The sequence below is a fragment of the Cicer arietinum genome, chromosome 8 (assembly GCF_000331145.2).
Source record: "Cicer arietinum cultivar CDC Frontier isolate Library 1 chromosome 8, Cicar.CDCFrontier_v2.0, whole genome shotgun sequence".
NCBI lineage: Eukaryota > Viridiplantae > Streptophyta > Magnoliopsida > Fabales > Fabaceae > Cicer > Cicer arietinum.
The window spans coordinates 7287896-7309216 of NC_021167.2; the positions used below are offsets into that span (position 1 = coordinate 7287896).

The window sequence follows — 21321 nt, forward strand, 5'->3', positions numbered from 1 at the left end:
TGATATATCACAATGAAATTCTTTGAAGTAAAAATTTGAGTTTAATTTTCATGCAAGTAAAACAGTGAACAAATCATGACTAATCATTTCTAAAATTTTTATATATAAAAACTCGTTGAATAAAATCCTACTAATTTGCTATTTTTAACTCTTTGGAATAAAATTATTTGTACATTGATGAGATAAAAGAATATACAGTAATTGTTATTTTAGATAGATAAGATTTGTTATCGTGGTTGATTCAAGTTCCATCTCTGTAAAGCACTCAACACAACAATGGCTTCTTCTCTCCACCAAAACCCCACTTTCCTTAAACCCCAACCCTCTCTAACACCAAAACCTGCCACCACGCGCCGTAACTATATTCCAGTACGATGTGGAGGACCGCGTTCCCAACGTGGACCTCTAATAAAAGGTCGATTCCTAAGCATCGAAGCAATCCAAGCCATCCAAACTCTAAAACGCATCAACCGAATCAATCCACCGAACCAAATCCAACTCCTTTCCAATACTCTCACTCGTTTAATCAAATCTGACCTAGTCGCCACTCTAAAGGAGCTTCTACGCCAACAACACTGTACCCTCGCACTCCGTGTCTTCTCCGCCGTCAGATCTGAATACGGAGCAGATCTATCGCTTTATGCGGAAATGGTGCAGGCGCTTGGTAACTGTAATATGTCAGAAGATGTGGACCGTTTGATTGAAGAGATTGAAACGGAGGGTGGGATTCAGTGTGATGAGGTTCAGAGGAAAGGGATTTTGAATTTGATTAAGGCTGTTGTTTGTGCGCAGAGGAGAGAATCGACTGTTAGGATTTATGAGATGATGAAGAGGAGTGGATGGGGATCGAGTGTTGAACCTGATGAGTATGTTGTTAGGGTTTTGAGTAATGGGCTTAAGGGTTTCGGAGAAGAGGAACTTGCTTTACATATTCAAAATGAGTATGATAGATTCTTTAAGGAGAAATTCCACACGTTTCGGATTTAGCTTTGTTTTCGATAGCTTTGTTGTTAGTTTTGTGTAGAAAATATATGGACAAATTTTTGTTGCAAAGCAATGTATGAACAAATATTTAATCCAATTTTGTTTTATGGAATGCTTTTTATTGACCTTTTAGATTAACCGAGCGATACTGAGGTGTGTTAGAGATTAAATGGGGAGTACATCTCTCAGTTAGATTCGAATCTCGGTGTTGTGGGGGGTCTAGCTCATTTAAGATATCTAGAGCATAAAATCATATGTGCCTTCTGAGTAAATTTTGAGTGAATGGTGTGTTTCTTTAATAGAAAACCCTTTAATTCTTTACAATGTGACCTTAGCACTCAGATGAGAGCCAATGACAAGTTTGTCTGATGAATGACAGGGACACGTCAACTTACTGTCCTTATGATTCTTTTTCCTTCCTTAACCAAATGGTGTTATGTAATTTCAGTTACCTATATGCTAAAACTGTGCATCACTAGTTAAGCTCTAATTTTTAGTGTGAAGAAGTTTGCCGATTGGCATTGAAGAGGCGCTACCGCCTTATCCCCCTTGTCTACACACTTTTTTATTTTGCACATACAAGGGGCACTCCTGTGGCAACCCCTACTTTCTTTGCTGGTGGGTTCTTGTTCTGTTGATTACTTCTAGTGTCTTTGTATTGATGTTATTTGAATTTTGCTCTTATACATTGTAATTTTTTTGTTTGTGCTTTTGCAGATCCAAAAGATCCTAGCTTGAGGAAACTTGAAAATTCGTTTTTGCTCGGTCCGGTTTTAGTGTATGCAAGGTTATTCTGCTTGCTTACTCTGTCAATCATCAATCTAGACGACACTTATATTTTGAGAGGTGTCTTTGCACGAATTAGTCTGGTTTTCCGAATGCTTTTATGCATTTTAGTAGAAATTTTTTATATATCTTAGTCATTGTGAAAGGGGGAATGATAGGTAGGAAAAGGAACAAGTCATCTTTTCGAGGGTTAAATTAAGAGTCCTTGTCTCAGTAAATCTCTAGTTAAAGTCATACAATGTCCACCCTTCCTTTTCTTTTATAAGCAATATTAACAATGATGGTGGTGGTTGTTCACCCTTGTGACTTGTGATCATTCCAAGTTTCTGGTTAGGATCAATTGAGATATGAATCTGCTGAAACTTCTAAAACTGAAATTTAAGTCTGATCTGACTTGGATAGTCAAATCTTAATCTAATTAAAAATATTGCTCCTAACAAAATTCTACTCTAAAATCAAGCTTTTCTAATTTTTGTTAAGACTTGAGATATATTGGCATATTCTATTGGTTTCTGCCTTTTTTTGTATTTAAGTTGAAACACCTCATCCGACAATGTCCATTTGGCATTATAGAGGAAAATATAAAAATGGATGAGTATTGTTTTCTCTCATTTATTACCTAATCTCACAAGTTGTGCTGATTTAATGTCTTCTTTGTATCTTGATCAGCACCACACGCAATCAGGGGTTGGATAAGTTGGAGATTACTCTGCCAAAGGGAACATGGTTGGGTTTTGATTTTAATGATTCACATCCGGTATTTGTTTCTGTTCATTTTGTTTGTATTTTATTTTAGTAGTACTGCCAATTATATGTTTTTATGTTTATTATCTTCATAAGAAAATCATTTATTTTATTTTTTATTCTGTTTGGAACATTTCAGGATTTACCAGCTTTATATTTGAAAGGTGGCTCAATAATTCCTGTGGGACTCCCTCTTCAGCATGTTGGAGAAGCTAATCCTTCGGACGAACTGACACTTCTCGTGGCTTTAGATGAATATGGTAAGTACATACATTCAGTTAGACCTTGGCATGTTTGAATGCCATAAGTTGATAACTGATATTTTAATAAGGTTTTTACTCTTGAGATTAGTTTCTTGCTCTTAAAGATTATATGAATAAGATTTAAACCATTGACAGGGAAAGCTGAAGGTTTTCTATTCAAGGATGATGGCGATGGATATGAATTCACTAAAGGAAATTATTTATTAACACATTATGTGGCTGAACTTCAATCGTCGGTTGTTACTGTGAGTGTGCACAAAACTGAAGGATCGTGGAAAAGACCGAAACGCCGCTTCCACATTCAATTATTACTAGGTGGGGGTGCAATGGTATGCTATTCATGCTAACTTATTCACCAAATAAAAACTTGGGTCATCGTTGGGCTTATTATGTGAATGAAACCCCCAACCACAAAACTAAAACTTCCTCTTCTCCATTAAACTATAAAATGTAAGAAGACTCTTCTCTCCTACTGTCTACTGCAACCTCCAGCCGCACTGGTGCATCTCTGGATCTTTCTTCTCTGCTTCCTTTATTTCTTGCTTTTATTTCTTCTTCCTTCTTTTTTCATGCTTATTCTTCATTACTTTACAGCGTGTGAAGGTGCCGGCCAAAAAACAGCAGGTCAGAGCTGGAAAGTCAGTGAAGAGCAATGGGCGGTAACAGCTAGGTTTTCAGATGATTTCATCTTGGCGACCCAATTGTATGAAAAAACTCACATAATTGGACTCAAAGCCACTACTTGAAAACAAAATGCAACCAAGACAAAATAGTGGCAGATTAGCCAGCCATGCTGCTCTGCAACAGCACAATAGCACAGCTAACCCACGCTTTTCATAAAATATGTTTTGAATATTATTAGAACTTAGATTTTCTTTTTGTACAAGTTTAGCAAGTCCACATAATATTAACTAGGCTCTGCATAAAAAATTATTTAAACACGTTATCCAACACTAAGTATTCATTACAGAATTTGGAGGTCATATGTAGTAGCAGCTCCAACACAGTATTTATATTCATTAAATCAGGAGAAAAGTTCAAGTCTTAAATATCATTCAAGACCGATTGCCAATAGTGTGCAATAAAATGTGTTCACTTTCAGGGCCCCTATTGCGGTACAACAAACATAAAAAGGCTAGAAAGAAAAAACAAACACTTAGGAGGCAGCAAAACAAGCAAAAGCTGACTACCTCGGGTTTTTGACCATTAATGTCCAATTTTTCAGTCTGCGGTGAGCCAATTTGTAAATCATCCTCAAAAGCACTCTCTCCTTTAGATGCATCTACAAAGCTCTCTTTCTGCTCTACTGAAAGAGAAAAGCTAACATAAGTAAACTGCATGACTCCAACAAGAAATTAACTGCCTTTCCTAAGATTACGACTTCAACTCTCACGTCATTATTAGGTGTTGAATTGAGTTGAATTGAGTCAAACAGTGTATTAAATCATAGCTCAAACACATAGCTAATGCAAATTCAAGCTGAGTATTCAAGGCTCAAGCTCAAGCTTGATCGATTTAATATCATATCAAACAATTTAATTAAATTGGCTGAATTTAAATTTATTATAATGACAATTCGTAATATAATCAATTCACCTTATAAGTTTAGGAAGCCCCAAACTTTGCATACAAGTTTGAAATCAACATATGGTATATTTGTTTAGCTTAAATCAAGAAAATATGATTCTACGATACAACTTATAGAATTTTTTTCAAAAGCTGCTAATTTCAGCTATAATGAGACGAGTACTAAAAGAATAGCATTGCTTGCTAATTTCGATTTTGACTACCTACATGTCTGAATAACTTTTCAATTTAGTTTTTAGTTTCTACTATTGTATATTCTGTTATGCAGACATGTAGTAGTCAAAATCGAGATTTTACTTAGCACAGCAAGGGCCGACAAAATTGTACATCATGTAATTGTAACACAAATTGTAAGATCCTACAAATTTCAAACATTCACAAGCCATATGGGCTGTGCAACTCAAGAGTCAAAAATTAAAAATAAGATAGTTTTACGTTGTCGCAAAATTGAATTTGATTTATAGTAGTATTTATTTTTCTTTTAAGATAAAAAATATAATATTTGAATAGTATTCAATAATCCAACCAACATGCATGTAAATTTGCATAAATACAATTATTTCACAAGTATTCATATATGGATTATATGCATTTGCTAAGAAGTGATCAATTTATGTGATCAGTGTGTTGAATCATTGATGACGAAGAGTGTGCTGTTAGCATTCCTCTATCTCCGAGTACCACATTGGAGATACGAAATTTTTTTGCTGACAATGAAAGGAAAAATAGTTACTTCATATGATATTTTCATTTTTCCACCAAGCATAGGGAAAAAAAGATACCAACACTATCAAAAACTGCATGATATAGTTTTTTCCTGGCAGACAACTTCACCTTGTTCAACAACGCCACGTGGTGTTTGTGGTGATTTTCCTGACAACTGCAAACAATGCATATTATTATCATCATCATTATTAAATTACCTCATTAAGAACTGATGCTCCATTGCTCCTATGTTCATATTTGTCATTACTTAATCTAATGCTGAATTTGTATATATTTGTATATTGGAATGAAATAGGGTTTCCTTACATTTTTAACTTCTAATTGTAACACTTAAACAAAAAGTATGCTGTAATAGAGTATAATCACTACTCTAAACCCTTTACACAAGACTTTTCAACTACACCAACATCACAATCATTTATACGGTTTATTTCTACCCTCTCTATGGACCTAAGAGAAACTTTAGGAATTTTTAAAGGAATATAAATTCACACCACAGTTATTACAATACATTGCAAAAAAAATGTTAATAATACGCTTTCTAATATATATATTTTAATATATTTTTTTTATTAATTAAAATTCATATATTTTATTTTATTAATTGAAATGTATATGTTTTATTAAATTACATCGATTTCATTTCAATTTAATAAAATTTATAAATTTCAACTAATAAAAAAGTTATCATATTGTAAGATAATAGCATTGCTTGCAATGGAGTGGCCAGGATGTAATAATAAGATTATTTTCGGAAAATTAATTAAAAAATAAAATGTCATTTTCGATCGAATCTTAGGATTATTATGAAACCAAAATCCCTGCTTGATCGAATATAACCTCAAATTAAATAAAGCATAAGTTAATATTGGTGGTATAATCTTTTGGGTGGGGTGGCAGATAACAAGTAGGTCATCTCTAACCATAACTTGTTAGTTAATTATTAATTATATGTCACATAGGAATAAACCTACGAATTGGTCATGACCTAGGAAAGGGGATTAAGATTATCAAAATCATATTCTGGATAAAGAAGCTCTCTCTTAACCTGAAAAGTAATGTGAAGATCATTCAAAATATGGTCCACTATAGCTCTACTTTGCAACAAATAAATATATACTATTTGATAAAAGGTACAATATGATTTTTTGCAATATTCTGTGTAAATAAATGCAAATATATATTGTCAATTAGTAGCTTATGATTATTATTATATTGCTTAAAAAATTGAATTAGAACAAAAGTTAAAGGTAAAAAGGTTTAACTTTTCATTCTCTAATTTTTGTTTGATTCAATTTTTTTTAAACAGATGCATCTTTGACATCTTTCCGATCCTTTTAGAAGAGGCATACGACAAAAATATGTAGATCAATGAACTATCTTAAAGAAGTTAATACAATTTTATCTTTAAATACTCTTCAATCATTAACAAATATGTCTTCACTTTTTATTTTTTTATTTTTATAATTTGTTAAATTATATCTTATGTTCCAACACGAAAATATCTTATGTTCTATTTATATATTTATATACATATGTATGTCTCGATTTATATGGAAAAATTACAATTCATTGAATGTAGAGAAGAATTAATTCACTTTAAAATTGTACCAATGTCTTTTATGTTAAAGACTGAAAAATACTGAAATTGTCTTTTATAAAAAATGAGTAGCAAAGTTATTCAAAAAGATATAAGAATAAAAAAGGAACCATAAGCTATAATGAAATTTATAAATATTAATAATAAATCAACGTATCATACTATATATGCCAGTAACAAAAAAAAAAAAGATAGAGTAACCAAAAATAATATAATATATGTCTACAAAACAGTAACAAAATTGAAACATCATGAGTAGGTAGATATATCAATTTCTCATGCAAAAACAGTCCAAGCTATTGTAACTAGTTACTAGATTTTAAACTATTACTCTCAATTTCTCATGCAAGGGAAAAAAAGGGAACAAAAACATGAAAATGAAAAAGAAAAAAAATAACACAATAGTAGTAGTGGTCATTTAATTTGTGGAAACATTATTTATTTTTATTTTCAAAAATTTGTGTTAATTTTATTTGTCAACGAGTTGTTAACAAAGAGTTAAAAAAACTATTGAAGTGTATAATGATCTACATTTCTAAAAAAATGAAAATATTTAAATAATTTTCATTATTTTTTGAAATGTATCTTTATTAATTAATTTTGTTTTCAATAATAATAGTTCACTTCAAAATTTTTTTATTAATATAAAATAAACACATTTTTTAGAAAATAAAAAATAATTATTTTCACAAAATAAATCGACCTTAAATTTCAAAATATATTGGAACTAGCTTCTTCATGGTGGTGGTGTTTGATGTCCTACTCCAGGGCTATGTCCTGGACTTGTTGGTCGGAAAGCATCATCACCACCCTTATTTTCATCATTTATGGAATACCAATAATCAAGTGAAGGAGGTTGTGGACTTTTCAATAAGACTTTAGGGAAAGTAGGTGGTGGATGAATATTTATAAGCAACCTTGATGCTTCCATTGAACCAAAATTTTGTTGCATAATAATAAGGATAATTAGAAAGGTTAATAATATGGTTTTTTCAGCCATGAAAGCTAAAAGGGGTGTAAAAGAATTAATGGGAGGTTTGAATAGAGGAAGAGAAAAGAAAAAAAGGGGTGATCTTTGAATAAAAAAACTAACTCAATGCAAATGATGCAAGTGACATAGAGTGAGATTGGTATTTAACATGACTTTGTTATGGTCCCACGTGCAATACATAATATTCATAATGCTTCAACATGAACATATAATAAGAGTTTGATGCACATGGTGATGTCTCTTAAATATTCATCAAAATTTTATAATTAGAAAGAAAATTGCAAGCTTGGGAATATTTTCCAGATGAAGCAAGTTCAGCACTCTATACCTATTACAATTTCCCCACAACCATTCATTAAATACAATGCTCCTTTAATTAGTGATGATTTTAATTTAAATTATATGTAGAGCTTTGATTGTGATTAGACAACACTAAGAGTAAGAACAGCTGGCTTTGGTAACTACTTTAATTTATATTTGTTATATATATTATTAGTCTAGAGGGATTTCTTAAACATTATGATTCAAGTTTGTTTTATATAAATGGTAAAAATGCTTCTTCCACTAAGTTAATTTGCTTAATGTGTTATAGACCACTCCATTTTGGTTCATGTTAAGAGAACACTTGCTATATTAAGTTGTATAAGATCCGAATGCCAAAAATGTACTCTTTTTAAACACTTTTTAAAAAGAGACAAGATATTAATCATATATACATGTATTCTCTTATTTTTCCTTATTTGTATAGGAGAGTACTCAAAACAAGCAAGGGGAATAGATTAATATAGGACACAAGCAATGCCAAAGCTCACATTACAAGTTATCATTATATCTTCTAGCTAATTTTATGCCAAAGAAATAGAGTTGAAGATTCTCTTCATTTTTCATTCACTTTATTTCTTCAATTACTATAGTTTTATTGTATATTTGCACATGTGACATAAAATAAACATTTATTGATTTTATACAAAAAAAAAAAAAAAAACTACTATAGTAATAGTGCTCTCTATTTCTTTTGAGAAATGGAAAACATCTCAACACAATAATGAAATGACATATATTAGAAATTTTTTATAAGACCCAATTGAACCATAAAAATATGTTTATTTTATAAAAACGTTTACTATTTTTATTTTTTAAAATATGTATTTATTTGAAATTGTTAATAACAAGATAGTGATTCTTGAAGTGAATCATTAAGATAAAATGAAATACTAGTTAATTATGATTATACATTTTTTAAAATAATAAAAATAATTTTTGACATTTTCATGTATAGTCAATTAGATCACTTCAAAGACACTCTCTTATGTATTTGTTAATAGTTAAATTTGTTAGAGAAAACTTTATTTCTTTGCACAAAGTATTTCGATAATTCAACATTTTCTAGTAATAATCTTAAATTTGGAGTCGCCCCATGCCTATATTGCATATATACAGGGTCAACTATCAAACCGAACAACTAGAATATTGACATAAAACCCTCATATGAGGAGGATCTCAATTTTTTTTAATATTATACTCTAATTTTTAAAAATTGCATTGATATCTTTAATTTTGTACATTAACCATTGAATTACTTATGTTAGAAACTCATTATCTATTAGAATTTAATCTAATGTTAGAGTTTTAAATTTTAGGAACTCGATATTGATTTTGTGACTTACAACGTTAATTATTGATAGATATTTTGTCGGTAATCCATATAATTGCATTTGTTAGTAGGACCTAATTATTTAAATTCGAATAACACCTACAAAAACATTAAGACGACCCTAAATATCAATGATCATTATGTGGACTTGATATGAGTTGCACATTCGATTCTTTTACGGACAACGAATTTCTTTATAAATTAAAGAAGGTGAGAAATAAACACAAACTATCATGGGGTGAATATTAGTTTAAAAAAATCATCTTTAAAAATTTTAGCAAAAAATCTTTTCAAAAGGTTAAGTGATAAACACTTAGGTTTCATGAATATTTTCACGGTGGCTTGTACTAGTTCACAATCAAACTAAAGGCTATAATTAATGTCTTCTTCTTTAAAAATATTTTTCAATATTCAAACATTAAATACAACCAACCTTGATAATATCTCTTGGTTGTCTCACAACCTATATTAAGGAACTTGAGTTCCCTTGGAAATGATGTATCTATTTACAAAACTATTTTGCTTTTTAATATGTTTAGACTACTCATTGTTCTTAAACATTTTAATTAGAAACTAAACCTTCATATCTCTTTAGTTCCAACAACTAACCCGAGTGTTTTACGCTTATTGATGTTCATGTCATATTAATCTTTATTAATGAAATTCTTTTCATTGATCATTATCCATCATCGTTCAATTATTTATGTAATCTATTTTTTTGTGTGAATTTGATCATTATTAATGTTCGGAAAAACATTATATGGAATATTTATCTGTTATAACATATTTTATGAGATTAAATGTTTTATATATACACTAAATTTGTTAACACATACATTTAATCAAATTACATCACATCATAATGTCATTTTATTAGTTTAATTTTTAAAATATCTCAAAAAATATCAACAAGTCAAAATTTGATATGTTGTATATTTTAAAAAAAAAAATTACACTCAACTTATATATAAACTAAATCTTTATATTTATTTTATTTTAAAATGAATATCGTGTAAAGTTTTAACCGAAATTCAATAATAAGGAAAATGAACGACTAATTTTTTTTAACAAATTACTCTTATTAACTATTAATCTATTTTTTACCATGATAGAAAATGAAAAATATAATTAATATTTTGAGAATAGTGTAAATAGAGTAATAGTTGAAAAAAAAAATTGAAGTTACATTAAATAAAAAATAAAAAATGAGATTCATCTTAAAATGATTTTTTCAATAAAGTGATATTAATTGTAAAAGTGATGGAGTGTTATTTATACAACGAAAGCACTTAGTCCAAATAAATTTGGCACTCAACAATCACCTTAATTGGCCCCAAACTTGGTTCATGGTGAAATAAATTCCATTTTAACAAAGGTATCAAAGTATATACTTTCACGGTCTATAATAAATATTAAACAATGAAGCCACTTTGTTTCATGCTAGCATATTAAAAATTAACAACTTTAATTTGTCTGCTATGGGTAGGCTGATATCCTAGGTTATCCCACATCATCGTTTGGAGGAAACCTTTTTCTACTTTACTGCCCAATCAAACAAAACCATGTGCACTTGTTTATATATTTTCCTTTGCCTTTTTTAGCACTGATTTGACATTCATAAGTAACTCTAAATTGATCTTAGACACTAATTTTAAAACTTTCCTAAGAGAATAAATTCACTATGATTTATAATTTTATACTGATAAACCAAATTTATTTAAAAGAGTACAAAGTACTCTAAATCCATTACAAAATAAATAAATCTATATTCTTTAAAGATAAAATAGATTATTATTCTTTCAATTTAATAAAAAAATATTTTTAATTTCTGTTATCGTTGTGCTTACAATTTCATTAATAATTTGAAGATTTATAGAAAATATAATTAGTATTTCAAAATTAGTTATTTACTTAATTAATATATGTATATAAAAAAATCCGCGTTTGTTTACGATATGATGTGTTGAATTTGATTGAAATTAAAGAATTTAAAAAAAATTTATAATGTTTATTTTTGTAAAAGACTAAGAAAGTTAATATTATATATATATTAATTTTAATTCTTCATTACAAGATTATTAATTTAAAATATTTTAAATTTATATTTAATATTTTTTTATCTTATATACTCTTCTAATTTATATATTTAGTTTATATAATACTATATAAATTTCATATGCTATTATATTTGCCAACTATATGCAGTTTCCTTTAAATGAAATAAAAGAATAAAAGAATGAGCCACTAGGCTATAGTATAGTCCGAGTGGTAACCTTGTTATGGCTGATCCTAGGTTTTCCCAAAAGAGAGTGATATATAATATTATAATATTGTTGAAATTGAAATCTAGTTGTAAAGCAATCAAAAAAAGATACTTGTTTGTTTTTGTTGGCGTTTTCTCCTGCGATCAAAACAACTTTACTAACAAATTAAGGTATATCATTCTAAATGTATAAATAAACACGTGATTGCTTATGCACCTAAATGAAAGACCTTCTTTCTGAATGCTTTTAGACTATTTGAAAATATTATACTCAATTTATGTCTCATAATTTTATTTCTTTTCCTCTTAATTTTACACGCATAATTTTTATCAAAGTTTCATCTATTTAAGCTTCAATTGAGAACATTTTTACTCAACTTTTTATCTTATTATTTTAAAATTAACTTTTTTGTGTTGAATGGACACCATCACACCAATCAATATAAATTTTAGTAGCCTTTTATGTATTTTTATGTTGTTGTTTTTTTCCGTAAATTTTCAATTAATGTTAATAAAAACTTAAATTGTTTGCTTATCTTTTATTTTTTTTAAAAAATAATACGTTTATACTTGAAAGAGAATCCTTGAATTGTGAAACTAATAAATCTGAATAATGTGACGATGTATCTGCTAAATCTCATGTATAATTTTGTTAATATATTTAAGCTATTCCACCCTAGAGAATTCATATGACAGATTGGTCAGATAAATGAACCAATATGCATTATTGTTGATTGATAATAGAATATTAGAATAATCTTTATACATTATGGCTTGCAGAAAATTATTCATATCATATTGGCTTGACGAAACTGAAACTTGGTCTTGTAGCTTTGTTGTATTGCTAATACAAGGGATTAGATGCTAAGTGATAACAATAATAGGGAGAGAGAGTGATTTGGGACTAACATTAATTCATTTTGTGGTTTATTTTTACGATGATTTTGATTAAAAAGGTTTAAAAATGGTTAAACCAATTTTTTAATTAAATTTGATTAACTGATTTGTTTTAAAGTTGTTATTCAATTCATTAATCATTTAATTGGTTTGAAATTTTTTAGCGCCTTACAGTCCAATTTATCAATACAGTGTAATTAATATATTTTATACACCTCTATCTATATGAAGAGAATATAATAGGTCAACCAAAAGTTAAACTTTATAAAGATTAAGATTAACCTACAGTAAAAAATTATGAATTTTGTCTATATCTTCTTTCTACAAAACATATTTTCAAGGTTTGATATGATATTTTTATAAGGTTTAAATATGCAATTAGTCTCTACAAAATGTAAAAAATTTGGTTTAGTCTTTGTAAAATAAATTTTTTAATTTAAGTTTATGCAAAATGTAAACGAATTTCGTTTTAGTCTATTCTAACTAATTCATATCCATGCAAGACTAAGAAATTTAACAGATAAACCATTTGAAACCACTCACTTGCTTTATTCATTTTTGTTCAGCCCTACTTAAAAACCCCGAAATATAAGTCTAAATTAATCAATTACGATGTCTATTTTATATATCCGAATTAGTTAATTCAGACACATATTTGAATTGGTGATATATGATGAATGGAGTGGAACTAGATCAAATGAAATAACATTTAATTGTATTGTTTTTTACAAAATGGGTGGAATAAAATGGAGGATGATGACATCTATTCTAACTAATTACATCATATACCTTCATTTTTCTTCCATCATTCTCTTATTGAATGTATTATTTTTAAAAGAAAACGTTATAATTCATTGCATTCTGTTTAACTTCTAAATAACAGAATGAAAATTTTGTTCCATTCCATCACAAAATATCCAAACCATACAATAAAAAATTTATTCTTTTGTATTCTGATATACTTCATTCCATATCATTTCATCCCATTCTATCTTATATCAGTAATCTAAAAATACTCAAGTTTAACTCGAAGTAACATTTTTGGTGTTTTCACATAATTAGCATCAACTTATTTATTATGTAAAGTGAAGAGACCAAGATAGATACATATTCATCCTAATATATATACATAATATGAGTAAATACCAAGCATGTATATCACTTCTTATCCTCTAACTTTCTCCTTAAACATGTATATGCAAAAGTTAATTAGGCTCATTCAGCTTGGACAGCAAAAAGAGGCAACTAGAAGAAAGAAAGACAGAAGCACAGAAGCAAAGCAAATCCAAAGGAGATTGTATAGTAGCCTTCTTACTTCTGTCAATCAACCCAATCAGAAGCAGCATCACTATCACATGACCAACCTTGGTTTTCAGTTCATTCACAGTTTTTATATCCAACCATTTCGGTCGTTCCTGAGAAGGCGAAACAAATAAACTAAAATCAGAAGATTATTTAGTAGCTACTCTGAAGAGGTTATGGAAATAAACTGAAAATAGCTGATGGACATATCATAAGCTTTTTCCATAACCTCTCTGAAAGAGGCTTACAAATGTTTATGTCAGGAGAAAAAGAATGTTAGAAAACTAACCATTAAAGTGAATAAGCCAAATAGATTTGATCTATCAGAAGGTTTTTGATCTGGCAGAGAGCTTGCACTACCAAGATTACTGACAAAGAGCTCATAGAGACCCATTCCAAATACCAGCATTACTGTTCCTAAAAGATAGACATCTAGATGAAAAAAAGTAGCAGTTAGAAACAATAGAAGCACAGAAATCCTCTTAGAACAATCACAATACTCACACAAAAGAAGAAAAAATGAACATAGTTCAAAAGAGCTTTCACATATATAAAAGTTACTGTCCATTAAGATTGGAAATTAGAATAATGATACTCTTCAATTTCACAGATAATATAGGGACCAATGTTATTTATCACAAAGATTAAATGAAGAATAGTGTGTTATATATGTTTAATATATTTAGCAAGAAGCTAAATGCACAATTTTATGGGTGTTTAGCAGTAGAGCACTCACCAAGAGCTTCTATCAACATTTGGATTACTTTATTGCGGTTTACAAAGTATTCCAAAAAAGACCTTGCAACAAATGTGGATCCCTGCATGTAAAATTGAATAATGTATTAAAATGAAACTCATCAGACACACTGCGCACCAATCACTTGTGCTAGACTCTAGTGGTAAAACACATCATACATAATAACGATTGTAATATTGCTTAATTTTTTGAAACTGATTCAATTGACTCGACTAGTTTGAGAAATTAGTTAATTTTCCAAGAATAAAGTCACTTAAATTTTCCAATTTCAAATATGTATACTTTCCTTTATTCTTCCTTAAAAACACACTATTTGTTTCCTTTTTGAATAAATGTGATGGATGGAGGCATGTCAAATTATGACCAGGAAGTAAAAAATCATAGATATAAGATCAAGGATGATTAAATATAATTGATCCTTATCACCAGCACAAAGCCATTTATCTGAATAATATGCATGTATAATGTATAATTGTCATGCATTTAAGAACAATAAATACTAAAGGGAGGTCACTTTGTAGACCCCTGAATCATCTACTACCAAACTAGGTTGTGATCAACCCTCCATTTTTATAGAGTTTCTTTGAATATGGTCCAAATTAGAATTCGGGGTTTCACCTTCACCTAACTCAATTCAGAAAGCTATCTCATAAGGCGAGGATTGCGCGACTGCACATTTAGAGCGTGAAATTTCTCGAACTGCACATCTACATGAATCTAGGATAAGCTCTAATAGCATATCAGAATTTGGATTTGGACCTAATTAAACCCTAAAAGCTAGCTCATGGTTGAGGATTGTGTTAGATGTAAATTATAATTACTATTTACTCCATATCACTATTTATTCCAGTATACCAAAGAAGTCTCACATTGTTTGGGAATCAAGACTAAGGGCAGATTATAAACACTCGCAATCATCAACTTATTGCAACGCCTTTTAACCAAAGAATAACTCGTGAGGGCTTACAAAAGACCCAAAGAAGACAATACCACATAAAAGAGGTGTAACATACTTGAGGACGGAACATTGGCGCTAGAAGGTGGGCCTAAGCCACACACGATGGTTGACAAGCCCTTTAATCTCTTAGCCTCGATTGAGGGATTATTGTCCCCGTACACCAAAAAATCACATTGTTTGGGAATCAACTCACTGAAACATCTTTTAATTCACACTCGTCAACTCACTGAAACATCTTTTAACTAAGGACAAAAATGAAAGAGCTTACATAAGACCCAAAAGGGACAATATCTCAAAAAGTGATGTCACAAACTCTAGGTCAGAACACTATCCAACATGAGAATCTCAACATTTCATTCAATTATTCATAAAAGCACACGTGCACAAAACTAGAATTATATGGTCTTCTCTGTATTTGTTTTAGGTTAAAACATTCTAACAAACATCCCATTAAGCAATACAATAATTTATCATTAAGTCCTAATTCAACTAACATATGTCGATATTGTTAAACATCTTGTCCATAAAAATAAAATTGTACAATAACTTTGATCAAATACAAACACCAAATATTGAAATTAATACCTTGATGAAGCATAGAAATGATCCAATTAAAGACCCAAAAACTCCAAGAATAGCAAGAAACCGGCATCTATAAATCACCTAAACAATCCATCACACAAAAATCAAACATATAAAAAACCCACATTCAAAGTAAATAACAATCTGAATTCCAAACTCAGAACATAAGTCTAACCTTTTCAATGCCCTCTTCTATCCCGTCCAGCTTCCATGGCATCTCCTGAGTTACAACAGAATCAAAACCAGAATTAGAATCAAGGAGCGGCGTTGAAGGACTCGCCGCAGATGAAGAAACAGAAGCTCCTGAAGTGCTGCAAGCAAAATCTGTAAATCTGAGACTTTTGTAGCCAAACACAGAGACCCTTTTACCATATGAGCTAAAGATAGAATTTTGACAGTGAATTAACGTTGTTGATGTTGTAGTGAAGGGTATCCGCAGCAATGTCTGAGACATTTTCATGGTTAGTTGAAAAAGTGAAACAGTTAGCAGTCAGTGGTTAAGACTCGAGAGAGTAGTTGTTGGAATGATTTTGGAAATGAAAAGAGTGTCTGTATTTGTGTGTTTGTGCATGTATGTGTCTGAAAACTATCATGGTCAAGCACAAAAAAGGTAGTAGAATTTTGAGGTTGTTTTGTGTGGTGCCACTAGTTACTTCCAGAGATGTGTGACTCAGAGTCCTCTTTTTCTTGCTCTTTTTTTCCGACAAATTATGATAAATATCTACTTGTTTTTATGTGAAAGATTAACACATGTACGAACCCAAATTGCCTCAATCATATATCCAAATATATCACATATGACACATTCACGATAGTTATTGATTTGAGTAAGTTGCAACCTTGGAAGACTTTCTTTTTTTATAAAAAAAGGTCAAGCTAAAAAATATATAAAGACGAGGAGAATAATATAAATGTCTGTTAGAATAATTATTTAGAATTAAGGACACAAGAAATGATAATAGTGATAATTCTTCTGTATAAATTTATGGGTTATAATGTAACGTCTTTTTGGAATAATATTTCAAATAATTTTAAATATTAAACCCCCAAAAAATAGTTATAGGTAAAAAGGTATATACAATTATGTCTACTTATACTGAAATATAGATTTGTGTGTTAGTGTAAATCACATCAAGATTTTTCAAAGTATTTTGAAGACAATTCATTGTTCATCCTATTTGTATCCGATTGGTGGAGTAAAACCGAACTTAAAATTTAGTGTGATTCAATTTCAAATTTAGAGTGAATTGAACCTGTTTAGTGTGATACACACTTTTAAAATTCTACATGAAATACTAATAGTTATTATATTATTTATTATCACCTTGTTGTTCTAATTTTTACAGCATTTCCACAATGCAAGATCTAACATTTAGAACTCCATAAAGAGTTTCTGTGACATTTGGACTACTAGTTTTCCAAACTTTTATCTGTAAATTTACATAAGAAAGATAAAAGATGAGGATATTATGTATTAAGAACATAGTAAATGAGAACTATTATGCTCTCAAGACTCACATACATGTATCTCTTAAGAGTCAAGTTTTCCTTGAAGAACATCTAGGATAGGCTTCCAAGTAGAGACCACCCTCATGCTAGAATCTATTAGTAGGCCTAGTTAGGTAAAAATGATGGGTTCTTCCTTACACTTCAGAAACATCACCCCATGACACTACTACCTTTGAAGAAATTGATCTAAAGCCTTAAAGCAAACTCAAAACATCTTAGTAATGTCCTCATGGTCCATAGATTATCTACACACAACTCCCTTATCAACAATGTGTCATCTTCATATTAGAGGTATGGAATAACTACCTCTAAATCTCCCACTTTAAATCCCTTAAATAAATCAAGAGTCATTTTCTTCTTCATGAACCCACTCGAACCTTGAGCCACAAGTAAGAAGAGAAAATGAACAAATGCTCAATTTGACAACCATAAATGATAAACTAAAACCGGGAAGCACCCTAAGAATACACATGCATGAGTCCAAGACCTCCACTTCTTATTAAAACCAAATCTCAAATCAAAATTCTTAATATGGATTAATAAATTAAGAACCTAAAAGTCCAAATTTTCAATTATATATGATACTTGTAATTATGTTTAGCTTTTTTATATCTCTCTATGTTTCTAAAAAAACTAGAACTTCATATCAAAGTACATAGGATAAAAAAACTATTTTTTTTTCTTTTTTATATACAAAAGATTCCTATAAATAGGGGTTACTTTGATTTTAGTTCTTGTAAAAAAAATATTTTAATTTGACCTTACAATTTCAAAACACTTTTAATTTAATCTCTCGTATGCTTTTTTGTTTCAGTGTGAACATAAAAAGATGATATATCATGTGTGATTGAGTTTAACTTATGTTGACTTAATTATAATCTAAATTAATAATCACTTAATTAACTCCTATTGACGGAGGCCTATTTTAAATGTATAAATGAACATTTTAAGCTCTGAATTTTTTGGAAGAGAAAAACCTTGAATATGATGACGTTAGATGGACATACGTGGAATTCAGGCTACCATATTTATGCAAGAATAGATACACATTTGTGAATTGAAATATTGATAAATTTTTTGTTTTTACAATGAATATTTAACATTTGATGTATATATATATAAAAAAAAATAGGAGTTATTTTTAAATTATGGTTACAAAATATGTTTAAATTGATTTGTACTCAGAAAATGTGTTTTTATTGTTATATATATATAATTTTTAAGTCTTAATTTAATTAACAAATATTAATATTGTTATATTAAATATTTTATCTGAATACGAAATTGGTATTTTGCATTTATATAATTTAATTATAATGATATTTATTTGTCTTATGAGAAAAAAAAATATAAATAATAGTTTATTAATTGAAGTACCACACGTGGATGTTAGCAAGGCAAGATCCACTGAAATTCCCCATCCAATGATCGTGTTAAACCTTCAAAGCCAGGAAACGACAAATAAAAGATCTGATAACTTAGTATCTTCAATGCAAGTTTGGTATTTACTTTTTGAACAATGATATTCACCAACTATTTTTATTTTATGATTTTCTTAGACAAATCCTTTGAACAAGTTAAGAAAAACACATCTTGCAACACACATTTCTATTTTCTATTTTCACTTTTTTCCTAAACAAGTGTAAGAAAAAAGGTAACAAAAAAGCACTAAAATAATTTTATATATACTTTTTAAGATTAAAATAGTAGGCAAACCAATAACCTAGTTGGAGAATTAATAGAGAGAGGCTTATAGTTATAGGTGTAGTACTATGTAACAAGATATAAAAAGAAATTAGCATATGCAAGGACAAGGACAAGGACAAGGACATAATATATGCTTTAAAGCTAAGAAAAGAAGATACCAAAACCTTCTCACCAATTAGAGACAAAGAACCCAAATTTATCCACTTCTCAAACTCCTCCCTCTCAAGTACTCTCACCCTCACAACATAATAAAACTCACAAATTACCCCACATGGGTTGATTTTGATTTTTGTCCTATCATTGATCTCCATGCCTTCCCCCCATTACAATGATCATGATCAAGAGGCCTATAATCATGATCAATCTCAATCTCAATCTCAATCTCAATATCAAAATCAACCTCAACCTTATGATAGAACACCCAAAAAAAGAATAATAGTAACTCACCGAAATGGCAACACCAATTTATTTATTTGGCTATTAGCAATTCTTTGCACAATAATAGCCATAGGAGTTGTAATTGGAGGCATAGTAGTATTTGTTGGTTACATAGTAATCCACCCAAGAGTACCAACAATAAGCATATCAAATGCACATTTAGATCTTTTTAGAAATGACTATGCTGGCCTTCTACAAACCCAATTAAACATTCGTGTGTTGGCACAAAATGGAAATGCAAAGGCACATGCAACATTTTCCGACATAAAATTCTTACTTAGCTACCAAGGACAAGGTATAGCAATTATGGTAGCCGACACATTTGATGTTCCTAAGAATAATTCTCAAATATTGAATTATGTTGTTCAATCTTCTTCTATTCCTTTGACTCCTGATCAAGTTGAAGTAGTTGATGAGACATGGAAGAGAAATGTTGTTGGGTTTGATTTTAAAGGGCATGCTAGGACTCAATGGAGAGTAGGTCCTTTAGGTTCTCTTAAGTTTTGGTGTAAACTTGAGTGTCAACTTAGATTTCATCCTTTGAATGGTAGTTACATTCCTTCACGTTGCACTTCTCAATCCAAATGATTAATTTCCTTCTTCTTTACATTTTGTTTTAACTATGTTTTATTATGTTATGTGTACACAAAATTTAACATGGTCTTATTCTCCCTTCTATCTCTCTAATTTCATTTCATTCTTCCACACCGTTTTCTCAATTTCTTATGAACTCAATCAAATCAAGAAAGAGGAAGTGGTGAAAACAACAATGAACTAATAATTCATAACTATCAAGACATCATCGGGACAGTGCTGAATTAGTACTATTAGTTAATTTAGTTTTTGAATTTAATAAATTTTTAATTGATTATGATGAAATTTTTTGGTTATATTATTTTTTTTAGAATAATCAGAGGGATTAATTAAATTGAGATAAACAAATTATTTTAGAAATTATGCTTTAAATTTGTTAATATTAAGGATTAAATTTTCTAATACTTACCTTGTTTAAGGAACTAAATTGGTGAAAATTTGAGTTTTTAGATTCTTTGCTTTTGTGAGAGATATATTTCAAACATGCTTGATGACACAACATTATTGTATATCAACACTTTTTTAAGAGACTTGTAGCTTTAAAGGTAATGAACAATATAATAATATAATTGATCTCTATGTGATTTATCTGCTACAATAATTTATTTTTCCTTTATTGATTTATTTATTGGTGCTTTGTAGTTAGCTATAACACACAACAATAGAAAAATGATACAAATTCAAAGAAATTAAATAAATTTTACTAATGAGTGTTTATAAACTTTAATTGATAAATTTTACTTTTATTTGTTGACTAGTGTTTTAGAATGTCAACTAGAAAATTTATTGTTGAGTGTAGTTTTCTTATTTGATCATTTCCTCCTAAGCTAAGGAAGCTAAAAAAATTGTTGAGTGTAGTTTTCTTGTTTGATGATTTCCTCCGAAGCTAAGGAAGGTAAAAAAAGAAAAATCTTGTGAAAACATACCACCAAAGATAGACATTGAAATTGAACAAAGTGGAAGAAGCTAGAAAAGCCAA

General features: G+C 29.5%; 3 protein-coding genes across 7 annotated transcripts; 2 read left to right on the forward strand and 1 right to left on the reverse strand.

Moving 5' to 3' along the window:
• Nucleotides 1–201: 201 nt before the first annotated feature.
• LOC101492614 (glucosidase 2 subunit alpha-like) lies at nt 202–3760 on the forward strand. 4 transcript variants are annotated; one of them, XM_027337496.2, is made up of 6 exons: nt 740–941; nt 1702–1771; nt 2440–2527; nt 2654–2774; nt 2913–3106; nt 3372–3760. In XM_027337496.2, the coding sequence occupies exons 1-6, from the start codon at nt 890–892 to the stop codon at nt 3438–3440; spliced, it is 594 nt and encodes a 197-aa protein (XP_027193297.1). In that variant the 5' UTR covers nt 740–889; the 3' UTR covers nt 3441–3760. The 4 variants fall into 4 exon arrangements, 2 of the variants coding, with proteins under 2 accessions (XP_027193296.1, XP_027193297.1); XM_027337495.2 differs by lacking the exon at nt 1702–1771 and having other exon boundaries at nt 202–941; XR_001144583.3 differs by lacking the exon at nt 1702–1771 and having other exon boundaries at nt 203–941; nt 2913–3277.
• A 9782-nt stretch (nt 3761–13542) lies between these two features.
• Nucleotides 13543–16783, reverse strand: LOC101492946 (uncharacterized). Of its 2 annotated transcripts, none has more exons than XM_004512279.4 (5): nt 16270–16783; nt 16098–16175; nt 14534–14615; nt 14087–14229; nt 13543–13910 (listed from the first exon to the last, which is right to left on the reverse strand). In XM_004512279.4, the coding sequence occupies exons 1-5, from the start codon at nt 16552–16554 to the stop codon at nt 13701–13703; spliced, it is 798 nt and encodes a 265-aa protein (XP_004512336.1). In that variant the 5' UTR covers nt 16555–16783; the 3' UTR covers nt 13543–13700. The 2 variants fall into 2 exon arrangements, with proteins under 2 accessions (XP_004512336.1, XP_073220236.1); XM_073364135.1 differs by having other exon boundaries at nt 13631–13932; nt 16270–16777.
• Nucleotides 16784–19464: 2681 nt separating this feature from the next.
• On the forward strand, nt 19465–20426 carry LOC101493278 (NDR1/HIN1-like protein 12). The gene has a single exon (XM_004512280.4). The coding sequence runs from the start codon at nt 19620–19622 to the stop codon at nt 20334–20336; it is 717 nt and encodes a 238-aa protein (XP_004512337.1). The 5' UTR covers nt 19465–19619; the 3' UTR covers nt 20337–20426.
• The last annotated feature ends 895 nt before the right edge of the window (nt 20427–21321 follow it).

What these genes read in the sequence shown, in the direction of transcription:
- LOC101492614 (XM_027337495.2), top strand. Translation starts at nt 277, where the DNA reads ATGGCTTCTTCTCTCCACCAAAACCCCACTTTCCTTAAACCCCAACCC. An exon ending in GCTTTACATATTCAAAATGA is followed by an intron (nt 942 to 2,439) that starts GTATGATAGATT and finishes TATCTTGATCAG; the next exon opens with CACCACACGCAATCAGGGGT. An exon ending in TACTAGGTGGGGGTGCAATG is followed by an intron (nt 3,107 to 3,371) that starts GTATGCTATTCA and finishes ATTACTTTACAG; the next exon opens with CGTGTGAAGGTGCCGGCCAA.
- LOC101492946 (XM_004512279.4), bottom strand. Translation starts at nt 16,554, where the DNA reads ATGAAAATGTCTCAGACATTGCTGCGGATACCCTTCACTACAACATCA. An exon ending in TAGAAGAGGGCATTGAAAAG is followed by an intron (nt 16,176 to 16,269) that starts GTTAGACTTATG and finishes TGGATTGTTTAG; the next exon opens with GTGATTTATAGATGCCGGTT. An exon ending in CATTTCTATGCTTCATCAAG is followed by an intron (nt 14,616 to 16,097) that starts GTATTAATTTCA and finishes TTTTACATGCAG; the next exon opens with GGATCCACATTTGTTGCAAG.
- LOC101493278 (XM_004512280.4), top strand. Translation starts at nt 19,620, where the DNA reads ATGCCTTCCCCCCATTACAATGATCATGATCAAGAGGCCTATAATCAT.